Source organism: Cynocephalus volans, chromosome 14 (genome assembly GCF_027409185.1).
Source record: "Cynocephalus volans isolate mCynVol1 chromosome 14, mCynVol1.pri, whole genome shotgun sequence".
NCBI classification, from domain to species: domain Eukaryota; kingdom Metazoa; phylum Chordata; class Mammalia; order Dermoptera; family Cynocephalidae; genus Cynocephalus; species Cynocephalus volans.
Genome location: NC_084473.1, coordinates 25,285,257 through 25,297,282, shown reverse-complemented (window position 1 = coordinate 25,297,282; position 12,026 = coordinate 25,285,257). Strand labels below are relative to the sequence as shown.

Genomic DNA, 12,026 nt, shown 5'->3' with positions numbered 1-12,026 from the left:
TTTCCTTATTGGCTTCTCTCAGTTTTGTGTCTTGTTTAAAAAACCTTCCTCAATTTCCAGTCAAGATGGCAGGAAAGACAGTCCCCAGAGTCACTCTCTCCCACAAATCAACCATTTACAACTATAAAAAAGCAACAACAGCCAAGCTGGGGCCGCTAGAGCTCAGGAGAAGAGAAGGAGAGACCTACGGAGTACGTGAAGGTGGGAGAAGCCACAATGAGAGAAATTAAATACCGCTCTGACCATTTTGTACTGCAGCCACTTTAAGGCTGGAGCTGCTGAGCGCATGGAGCAGGAACTGGCAAAAGCCACAGCTTGCCTTTCAGATGAAGTTGCTTGGAGGCAGCAGGGGAGAAGAGGGCCTTGGTGGCCCCCATGACAGCAAGACCACTAATAGGGTTCCCATAGACCCACATAGGACATAGCCACAACAACTGAAAAAGGGAGCCATTCACAAGCTGGTGAGTCATCACAAGGGACCAGCACAGGGCCCATCCCATTGGAAGTGTTTGCAGCACAGGGGGTGAGGGAGACGGGCTCACCAGGGGAACACTGGAGCACAGCAAGGACAGCTGACCAGCAAAGGACCACTCAGAGGAGCCTGGTCAGAAATATAGAATTGCATGGGGTGCGGTTTGATGAAAAGACTCAGGCCCAGATCAGAGTTTGTACACAACCCAGTTGCACCAGGTCTCTGGAGAGCCAAAAGTACCTATAAAGTCAACCATTAAAACCTGAGCTGCACAAAAAGCCTTCCCTAGGGAATCAGCAGCAAAGCAGCAATTTAGCTCAACCACACAGCTCAAGTACTGGTCCCCACAGTAAAGGCAAAGGACAAAAAATTAGTTCTGGCTCAGGCACACCGCCAGTGTCTCGGGGCCCACCCAGGGACCTGAGGCTTGGAGCCAGGGACCAGACCCCCCTCCCACAACCAGGTACACCGCCAGCACCAAGGAACATGCCAAAAACATCAGCTCCATGTGGGTGGCCCACGACAGCCACCACAATAACCATGGCTGCTGCAAAAGTGGCTAGATGCCACAACAACCATGCAGGTGGTCTGCCAGCCCCTGGACTGCATTGACACAAGAAGAGTCACCAGCAGAGACCAAAGAAAAGAAGAGGATGTCTCTCCACAAAGTCCATTCTAGAGTGACAGAAGAAACATCTGCTCTACAATAATATTGGGGGACCTGAACACACTTTTCAGCATTAGACAGATCATCTAGGCAACAAATCAACAGAGTAACCATTACTCTTTCAGAAGGAGAGAAGAAATCTGGGGTAATTAGAGGAGGTGGGGGGAGGGAGAGGGATGGGGAGAGATTGGACAAGGGGCATAAAGAATAAGTACAATTTGTAACAATATATATGCTAGTAATATTAATTTGATTGACATATGTCAACATTGAACCCTCAAAATATGTATAATCAATTATGATTCAATAAATATTATAAATAAATGAAAATAAAAAACCTTCCTCACTTCAAAATTATTTTGTGAAATTAACTTAATTTCTTCTAGTATTTTTCAGATTCTTTTTTACATTTAAGACCTTAGTCTATCTGGAAATTATTTTAGGGTAGCAATCAGCTCTAATTTTTCTCTTTTCTAACCTTGGCTCTTTGATCAATGATATAGATTCCTTGAGGGGTTCCAGAACAATCCAGATTTCCCAGATCCTTGGGAACATCATCAAACCTGGCTATTGACACATTGTTGATCATGGCCTAGGACCCCTAAGTCCTATCCTGCTCGCTGAGTCCTTGGTCCAGACCCCAGGGGGAACCTGGGCAGACCACTCTCATTGAGGCACTTGGGTTCTAGGTGGCCCCACAGTGACCTGGATGCCCATTTGACTCGGAGTCACGGGCTGCAGCACTTCCTCTGCAAACTTGGCACTGGATCCCTTCCACTCTTCCCTCCCTTGCCATCTGCGTGCTGCCCTGCCAGCTCAGAGGAAATTTGCACCATGCAGCAGCAACCTGCCTCTCTGAGCCATGTTCTGTTCAGCTGCCCTCCTGATGCTCCTGGCCACAGTTCTTCCCCTGCTGGGATTACCAGTTGCTGTAGAATCCCAACCTGTAAGTAAGACTGAAGTGAAGACCCAGGGAAGATCTACAGAGGAGATAATAGGGGCCTCATTGTGAGAGAAAGCAAGGTGTGGGGTGAAAGGATAAGTGGAGGGGAAAGGGCTGAAGGGAGAGGCAGGAATGTAAGGAAAGAGGCCAGTGTGTTATAGGATCTCAAGTTCAGTCTTATTTTCCAGGACATGGGGCATAGCTTTTGTTTCTTTGAGTCCCTGTAAACTCCAAATATACCTGCTGCACTTTATTTTTGTTTTTGTTTTTGTTTTTTAAAGATGACCGGTAAGGGGATCTCAACCCTTGACTTGGTGTTGTCAGCACCACGCTCTCCAAAGTGAGCAACTGGCAATCCCTATATAGGGACCCGAACCCATAGCCTTGGTGTTATCAGCACCACACTCTCCCGAGTGAGCCATGGGCCGGCCCTACCTCCTGCACTTTGGATAAAGGCTCTACTAATCAAGCTTGCAATTTAAAAATGAAAAGAAATGAAAAATTTTCCAGATTTAGAAATCATTAGTATAGAGGATGAGAGAGAATTTGAAGAAAGGCAGCAGAGTCTAGATTAGCACTTTTTGATGTTTTCTCTCAGGTGGATATAGATGGGTAGACATGGATATAGATAAGGATATTTATATACATATCTATATCTATGTCTATATATCTCAATCTAAATCTATATCTATACCTATTTTATCTAAATCTATATCAATATCTAAATCTATCTATACCTTATCCGTTTCCATATCTCTATCCATATCTGTATCTGGTTTTAGGTAGATACCCACATGCACATGCAATTTTGAGAAGGGAAGGGGTTGGTGAGGAAATAATTTATGGGAACCAAAGACTAAGGGAAGCTGCCGCCTTCTGCTCACCCTCATATCAAATCCTAAGGAAGGAATAAAGTTCCCAAGCCTCTGGGCCCCAGCCAGCTGTGTCCAGACCTCACTGCTGGAGTTCCAGACCCAGTCATTTCAATTAGCCTAGAGGCCCAGAGACAGGTAAATTCAGGAAGGAATTAAACAAAGCATGTTGACTCCCCAGGGTGTGCCTGGTTCCTGGTTTCAGGTTGGACCTGCAGCCCCTGGCGGGGTTCCTGGGGCTGCATCCCTGCCACCCCATCCTGATGGGTACGTTTGATCCCCTCCAAAAAGAGCTTCCAAGGGACTCAGTCATGCCGGACTAGCCAGGCTGGCCCCTGAGGTGCACCTGGGAGGAACATGGGGCCAGCCTGTCCTCAGTGATCTCTTCTCTGTGCTCTGTTCTCTATTCCAGGGACAAAGTCAGGCTGGAGGGGAATCTGGGCAGCAACTGGACCAAGGGAGTGGAGCAAGGGGTGAGTGGATGGACAGGAGGAGGAGCGGGGAGGAGATGAGAGCAGGGATTGAGGTGGAAAGAAAGGACAGGGAGAGAGCACAGCAACAGGGCCAAGCTGTGAGGCCTCAAGAAACTCATTTATCTTTGTGAACCTCTTCTATACCATGCGGGGTGATGTGGAATGTACTGTGGCCAGAAGAGGAGTTATTGCCTCTCTGAGTGCTGTCTATGACCTAGCCAGCCTGCGGGTGTGGAGGAGGAGGGATCTGCTCCACGTTCCTGGGAATGGCCAGCTAGCTGTGGAGGCAAAAGCGGACCAGCTCGTGGCCTTGCCACCCCTCCTCTCCAGCTGTCCTCTCTGCTCCTATAGAATCAGTCCTGGTCTCTGTCTATGTGCACCTGGGCTTTTCAGACAAGACCTGGCCACCAGCACTCTTCAGGACCTTGACGCTCCCCGCTGCCTTGACTTCCCCGAGAACTCTCACTGGCCTTGGCCTCACGACAGGTACCAGCTACGTGGGAAGGGGGCTCAGAGGGAGGAGAATGTGGGCTTCCCAGCCTTCCTGCAGCCAGCCTGCCTGAGATGCTGTGAGCCCCTCCTATTTCCTGGAGGACTGCCTGGTTCTTTCTCCCTGGCTCAGGCCCTTCCTCGCCTCCCCTCCAGACAGACTCTTCCCTTCCTGCTCCAGGCTCCTGTCTTCTAGTTTTGTCACAGGGCTCAAGGGGCAGACAGAGTGGGCCCAGACTTCCCCACCCCCACCCCGGATGGCCTTGCCCAGCACAACCTCTGCTGCTTTGAGCCTGGCTGAGGAGGCAGTCCTGATGGGTGGCCATGATTGAGGCACCTGAGACTTTGGAATTGGTCCAGATACCCAGCCCTAAAGGCTCTCAGGCGTCAGGCAGTTGCTGGTCCTGTCATCTGGCTTTCTCAGACACCTGCCTACCTCTTATTCCCCTCTGTCACAGAGTGTAATATCAGCCATGAGGGCCATGTCCATTGTGCTTGCTTCTCTGGGTACCAGTGGAATGCCAGTGTCTGCTCCCATCACCGTCCTTGCCAGCCCCCCAAAGACCACAAGCCTTGTGGCTGTCTTGTCTTCAGCCATCCTGAGCCTGGGTACTGCCAATTGCTGCCACCTGGTGAGGAGGGCTGGGAAGGAAATGCTCTGTTTTCTCCCTCTCTGAACTGTATTTCTGCCAGCTGGCCCAAGCCGGCTGCTCCTCTGGTGGGGAGAGAAAGCCAGCCATCACAGGAGGTCACACGCTGAGTTGGGGCCTGAGGAGTGAGGCTAATGAACGGGGTCCCAGACACATATGGACAAGGGGAAAAAGTGGTAGAGGGACCCTGCATTTTACCCTAGGAGGCCAGGATGTGGCTCCAATAACCCCGCATTACCTGGGGGAGGGGAGGTCATAGGCCTAAGAAGTTCCTTCTTTGGTTCCCATTGATAGATAGGGTCTTCCAGGCTGGATCGCAGATGTCACACTCAGATGCCCATCCAGGCAGGGAGGCAGTGTGGAGGAACAGGGGAAGATGTGACTGTTTAGCTACACATGAGGGCCATGAGCTCCCCATCTAGGGTCCCCTTCTCCTGCCTCCCTGTAGTTCCTGGGACCCTGAGCCTAAACTCCCAGTTGCACATGCCTGGTGACACACTGAACCTGACTCTCCTCATGAACTGGAAGGTCACCAATCTGAGCTGGTTTCTGCGGCGCCTGGGGAGCCCCAGACCCATCCTCCTGCAGCAAGGGGAACAGGTGTCCCTGACCTCCAGCCAGGGCCAGGCTGCTATCAGCATCTCCAACATGTCTCAACACTGGGCAGGTAGCCAGCCCGTGCCCTCCTTCTCTCTCCTCTTTCTTTTTCTTTCCCTTTTATTCTTCCTCCCTGTTTTTTTTGCTTCCTTTCACCTCTTTTCCCCACTCATCCCTCCCTTCTCCTTCTTTCTTCTCTTTTCACCTCTTCCTTACCCTTTTCATCTTTCCATTTATTCATTCCAAGGAAAAAAAGGCTAAGAGGCCAACTGGTGTGAAAAATTACAATGTGGAAAATTCTAAAAAAGGCCATCTCTTTTCACTGTGGTCTAGAGACTTCTGGGACCCTTTTCAGAGGTTCACAAAGCCACAACTATTGTCCTGATATCCTCAGATGTCATTTGCCTGTTTCACCCTCACTCCCGCAGGAGTAGACAGTGGCATCTTCCAGAAGCTGCAGGGATATCCCGTAGATTGAATGCAGTAGCAGAGAGCAGGACCCAGCTGGATTCCATACACCAACACCAAAGAGATTCGCAAAAATGTAAAATAATGTCACTCTTCTAATTATGTTTTGTTTTGGAAGGTATAGTTATTTTTCATAAATATGTTTCTGTTTACAAAAAAAATTATAATGTGAAGAATACTGAAAATATGCTCTCAACTTCAACTGGGAACAGATCCGTAGTTTTCAAGGTGCTAAAATGGCAGAGGGTGTCGCAGGAAGGGCATCTACTGTAGGGAGATGGGCTCTCCTCAGAATTCAGAAGCCTCTGCTACAGATCTCTTCCTCCTCCTAGAAACCCTTCTTGGGGGCACGGACCATCTTCCCAAAGGGCCGTGCTGGGACCTTTCTTGCTGGTGTTGAGCACTGGGTGGCGACAGAGGAGGGGAGCGAGGAACGGGCCTGGGCTGGGGCTCAGGCAGCCGCAGAGGTTCTGTGGCTCGCTGCCCAGAGGGCCTGGTGGGTGCAGCGGGTGCATGTCTGCAGGTGAGTACACGAGCAGCTTTGAGGCCCAGGGATTCAGTTGGGAGCTGCACCAGGTGGTGAGCGTGCTCCTGATGGCAGCAGACGTGGCTCAACTTCCAGACCAGCTCTCTGTCTCTTGTGCCACCTTCCACGGCTTCCAGCTGAGCTGCTGCCTCCCCAGCATGAACCTGGCCTACACAGCTGCCTGGAGCCCCGCAGAGGGCAGCGAAGGTGCGAGAAGGGGTCAGCCTTCCAGGTTAGGGAGAAAGGGGGAGGCTAGTCTCCTCCAGGCAGCTGCGTCTTCAGCTGTGAGTAGCAGAGGCTGCAGTCCAACCTGGGACTGGGGGACAAGGTTCAACACTGTTTTCCCCCGTGATCAGAGCAATTCTAGTTCTATTGATATAACATAACCAGACGTGTACAGATAATAACTTCACATAATGCTCTCATCCACACAATCTCATTTACTTCTCACAACAAATTCTATGAGGTAAGTTTGATGATAGTTCTCATTTCACAAATGTGGAAACTTCAGTCCTGGTGCTGGTCAGAGACCCCCAGGGTCCCCAGGCTCGTCATGTCTGGGCCTGCTGGGTTTTAGGCCTCCTCCAGCCCCAGTGACCGCTCCCTCCTCTCGTCTCGCCCTCAGCTTTCTTGCTCAACAGGTCAGACTCTCAGTGCTTCGTGCTGGCTTCAGCACTGCCCAGCAGCTGATACCACATACACTTGTGACCTACAGAGCCCAGGCCTGGCTCCTCTCAGGGTTCCCATCTTTGTCACCATCATCCGGGGTACGTGGGGCTTGGGATCCAGTGGGCTTACCTCTCAGCTGCTTGTCCTAGAGCCAGAGCTCTCCCCTTGCCATTTCCTTGCCCTGGGCAACAGGGCCAGGTTCTGGGCCCATACGGGTTTCTGCTGATTGCTGAGTCCTCCCTGATCATCATTCTTCAAATGGAGACACCACCTGTCCTGAGGACTCCTCAGCTGTTACCTGGAACGTCACCAAGGCTGGCCACGTGGCACAGGCTCCATGTCCTGTGAACAAGAGGGGTGTGGTGAAGAGGCCCTGTGGGGCTGATGGGGTCTGGGGGCCCATCAACAACAGCTGCACAGATGTGGGGCTCCTGGCCTTGTTGGCTAGAGCCAGGGTAAAGCTTCTGCCCCACTGCCCAAATGCCTCTCCTCCACGACCTGCCCCTTCCTCACTCAGGACCTAGTTTTAGGATCCTCCCCCCCACCTCCCCCGAGGCCCAGCTCTCAGGTTATTCAGCTTCTCTGAACTGGAGCTTGAGCAGAGCCAGGAAGTGGGTGTGGGGGACTCTGGAGGGGCCAGCATTCTCCCATGAGGGGTGGGATACTGTTCTCAAACCACAACTCCATCAAGTGTTCGTCCCATCATTGGTGTCAGTTCCTCCCACAGGGCTCATTTGCTCCCCTCTCTGCTTCCTGATCCCCCTGGGACGGGGTGTGGGAATAGGGGTAGGGGGCGGCAAGGAGATGGACAGGAGGAGGAGGTGGCCCTTCCCTCATGAGGACTCTTCCCACCACGCCCTTCCTGCTGTCTTGTCTGTCTCAGCTGCTATGGTCAGGCCAGGGAAGGCCTGTTGAGGAGGTGCCACAGATCCTGGCACAGCTGCCAGAGCAGGTGGAGGTGGCAAGTTCACCCTCTGATTTATTGGCACTGCTGGAGACCATGAAAGTCCTGGTCAAAGTGGTGGAAGAAGCCAGAATACAACTTAACCACAGTGCTCTGGAGGTGAGATCTCTAAGCCACAGCGGGGCTAGCTGGGCAGTAGGGGATGGAGACTCCTCACCTGTGGGCACTTCTGTCTCTGACATCACCATGAACTGTCAGACAGTAGAGCTTTCTAGAATGCAAGTGTCTACTCCCCAGTCCATCTCTTCTCTTGAACACCCGTCTTGAAGGCCATGGAGCATGGAGAAGGCCTGATGGGAGGCTGGAAGGCAAGAAGGAGTGTGGAGACATGAGAACAGAGGCACTCATGCACACACAGACATGTGGCTATCACACACACACACACACACACACACACACACACACACACACACACACAATACCTACAGGTAGATACTCACACATGCTTCGCTTTGCTGGACATGCCTAAATCAGCTCTCCATATCAGCACCAGTTGGTGACCCATAAGCTGCAGGCAAAAGAATAACAATGGGCAGTGATATCACACACCCTTCATGTTGGGGATATATAGTACATGTGGGTGCACAGACGTGCATATGGCTCTCAGCTTCAGAACACTGTGCCCTCTACCACTGCCCTCAATTCCTAGCTTTACAAACTGGAGGGGTCTAAAAATTGGAGAGGGGTCCTCTTAGGACCTGTGTGGCCCCCAAGGGATGCAGGGGGAAGAAGGGTCGTGAGACAGAAGGGCTGCTTGTGGATTGCGAGACCACATGCTGGAAGATGCCCCCAGTTGGTTAGCTGAATAGCTCCTCATTTTTCCCATCTAGAAAGTCTTCATTTACAGGACTGTCCTCCTCTCCCCTTTTCTCTCTGACCTTGGGTTTTGCACTAGACTAGCAAAGGTAAGATTGGTGTCTATAGTTCCCAGTACCCCAGCTCAGTACTGTGGGCTCTAGCAGATCGGGCTCATTTCTCTGTTGGGTGCCGCAGGCTCTCCTGACAACCACAGACAAGGTTCTAGACATGGACACCAGTTCTCTGTGGACTCTGGCCCAGGCCCAGGAGTGCTTGGCAGGCTCAAATCTCCTGCTGACTGTGGAGACCCTGGCACGCAGCTTGTGTCCACAGGATCACCCCTTCTCCTTCAGCTTGCCCAATGTGCTGCTACAGACCCAGCTCCTCAGACCCACACTTCCTGCAGACTACAGAATCTCCTTCTCCACTCAGCCCCTGCTTCAGGCATGGATTTTCAGGCACTCACTGGCCCCACTGGTCCATAATGGAACCAACATCAGTATTACTAGCCTGGTCATGCAAAAACTGGACCACTTTCTCCCCTCAAACTATGGACAGGGGCTGGGGGACTCCCCCTATACCACTCCTGGTCTGGTCCTTGCCATCTCCATCATGGCAGATGGCCAGGTCTTTAACCAGGGAAAGTTCATCATGGACTTTGGGAACACAGATGGTACCCCTCTCTGTGTCTTCTGGGATCAAAGTCTCTTCCAGGGCCAGGGTGGTTGGTCCAATGAAGGGTGCGAGGCACAGGCAGCCAGTGCCAGCCCCAACACTTGCTGCATCTGTCACCACCTCACTGCCTTCTCCATCCTCATGTCCCGACACACTGTTCTGGGAGAACCTGCCCTGGTGCTGCTGAGTCAGGTGGGCTTGGGGTCTTCCATACTGGCACTGCTAGTGTGCCTGGGCGTGTACAGGCTGGTGTGGAGAGTTGTGGTTCGGAACAAAGTTGCCTACTTCCGCCACACTGCCCTGCTCAATGTGGTACTCTGCTTGCTGGCTGCAGACATCTGCTTCCTGGGAGCCCTGCTACTTCCTCCAGGACCCCACAGCCCACTCTGCCTTGCCACCGCCTTCCTCTGCCATTTCCTCTACCTGGCCACCTTTTTCTGGATGCTGGCACAGGCCTTGGTATTGGCCCACCAGCTGCTCTTTGTCTTCCATCAGCTGTCCATGCACCGAGTACTCCCCCTGATGGCAGTCCTTGGCTACCTGTGCCCACTGGGGTTTGCAGGTGTCACCCTGGACCTCTTCCTACCTCGAAGGCAATACCTGAGGGAGGGAGCATGCTGGTTGGATGGGAAGGGAGGGGCGCTATACACCTTTGTGGGGCCAGTGCTGGCAATTGTGGGGGTGAATGGGTTGGTACTAGCCTTGGCTGTGCTGAAGTTGCTGAGACCTTCGTTATCAGCGGGGCCCCCGGTGGAGAAACGCCAGGCTCTTCTGGGGGTGATCAAAGCCCTGCTTGTCCTCACACCCATCTTTGGCCTCACTTGGGGGCTGGGCCTGGACACTCTGTTAGAGAAAGTCTCGAAAGTCCTTCATTACATCTTCACAGTTCTCAACACCTCCCAGGTAAGTGGTGGGGTGGTAGCTATGCTTTTTGCCCTTTTAGATGGTCTAAGTCACTGCCAGTCCCTTCTCAAGGAGGAGGCATGGTGGAGCAGAAGAAACATAGGTTCAGGAATTTTAGGAAGTTAGATATGGATCCCAGTTCTTCCACTGACTAACTAGATAACTTTGGATAAATTACATAAATTTAATGAACTTTGCTTTTCTTATCTGTAAAATAATAGCTGATTTTGCCACAGAAATCAGGAAGTTGTTAGTAACCAATCCTTTGTGACCATAACAATAAGAAAAACACCTAAAATGGATCCTATGCACCAAATGGTGATAAGTACAGAAAAAACGAGACAGGAAGCCTCAGGGTATGAATTGGACAAGAGGACAGATGTTGAAGGAGGAGGAGAGGGAGTGAGTTGATTTGGGGTGATTCCTCCTCCTTGGCCAGACTATCCCCAAATCCCTCTTCTCTTCTCAGGGTGTCTTCATCTTGTTGTTCGGTTGCCTCATGGACAAGAAGGTGAGTCTGCCCACCTAACCCCCACCTGACTCGCAGTCTGAAGGCCAGGATTTTGGTCAGCATCACTGGGCCATTTCCTTCTCCTGCAGGTACAAGAGGCTTTACGCAAATGCTTCTGCCTCACCCAACCCCGCAACTCCACCATCTCCCTGGTGAGTTGCTGGCTTGAAATCATCAGCTCTCCCCTGAGAGCAGGTCAGAAGGTGTTCCACAGCCTTCTCCAGAGGAAACAGGCACAGCTAGAAGCCAAGAGAAGATAGAGGGTGTTTTTTAGAATGGGAAGGTTTCAGGTTCAAGCTCTTCAACCATGGAAGGGACAGCCCCGTCAGAGCAGGCAGACCCAGATTCCTGGGTTCCTGATTATGACCTAGATTCCTAGTGACTCTCTTGTCCCTGGTTTCCCCATGTAAAAACCTGCCTCCAGTTATCATTTGAAGGGAAAATGTAGGATCCGTATGCAGGGGAGTTACTGTAGCTGAGAGCAAAGTTCCTAGGATTACTATAGCCCAGGAAAGAGGGCCAGTGAGAATGCAAAAATGGATGGGACCTCTTCAAAGGAGAGTAGACTCTAACACTGATCACCCTTCAATTGGGCCTTTCCACCCCTCCCTAGGCTACAAATGAACACAGCAAAGGGGGAAGTGAGGACACCAGGTGAGAACCAAGTTTTCTCAGGAGCAGTGTGAGCAGTGCAGAGAGAGGATGGGTGTAGCAAAGGGCCTCCTGGCAACGTTCTTGACAGAAGGCTTCTCTTTACATAACTGTCCTAGCCCAGAGGGTGGAAAACAGGCTTTCCAGGGTAGCCATTCCTAAGTGGGCCAGGGAAGGTGGAGGCTTCCAAGTTCAGAAGGCGTAGCATCTTCTATTGCCTCCCCAGAAGGCTGGGGGCAGTTTCACCACCAACAATCTTCGACTCAGTTTACTCTGAAAATTCATTTTTACACTATCAAATTTTATATTACTCTGAAAAACCCTTGCCTTGAAGGAATTGCCATTGGTGGGTTTGGTGTCCAGAGGGGAGGACAGCCTGCAGAGGTTGGGCAAGGTTTCCTTTCGCCAGCCCTGAGCTTCAGGGTGAGCTCTTTCACAGGGAAGCTTCCGAGTGAACCGCACGTGGACCCACGTTCCTGCAAGGGAGTTGAAGGTGTTCTACATCTTGAATCCACCAGATGTAGAACCCTTTCCTCTTCCAGAGCTCAGCCCGTGGGAAAGATGGGCTTTATTTCCATTAGTCACACTCATTTCTCTTACAGCTCACCTGTCCCCATCCCAAAAGTAAATGTGCAAGAATAGCATGAAAAACTAGCTGAAGTCACCTAATAAATAAGTCTGCCTTTGCAGTAAAAAAC

General features: G+C 51.4%; 1 protein-coding gene across 1 annotated transcript; it reads left to right on the top strand.

Moving 5' to 3' along the window:
- The first annotated feature begins 2,001 nt into the window (after window positions 1–2,001).
- Window positions 2,002–11,335, top strand: ADGRF3 (adhesion G protein-coupled receptor F3). The gene is given in 14 exon segments (XM_063078278.1): window positions 2,002–2,085; window positions 3,367–3,427; window positions 3,779–3,913; window positions 4,375–4,576; window positions 4,989–5,233; window positions 6,155–6,364; window positions 6,783–6,825; window positions 6,827–6,924; window positions 7,085–7,281; window positions 7,710–7,889; window positions 8,784–10,166; window positions 10,636–10,677; window positions 10,767–10,829; window positions 11,291–11,335. Coding segments are annotated over 14 exon segments (2,988 nt in total).
- Window positions 11,336–12,026: the final 691 nt, after the last annotated feature.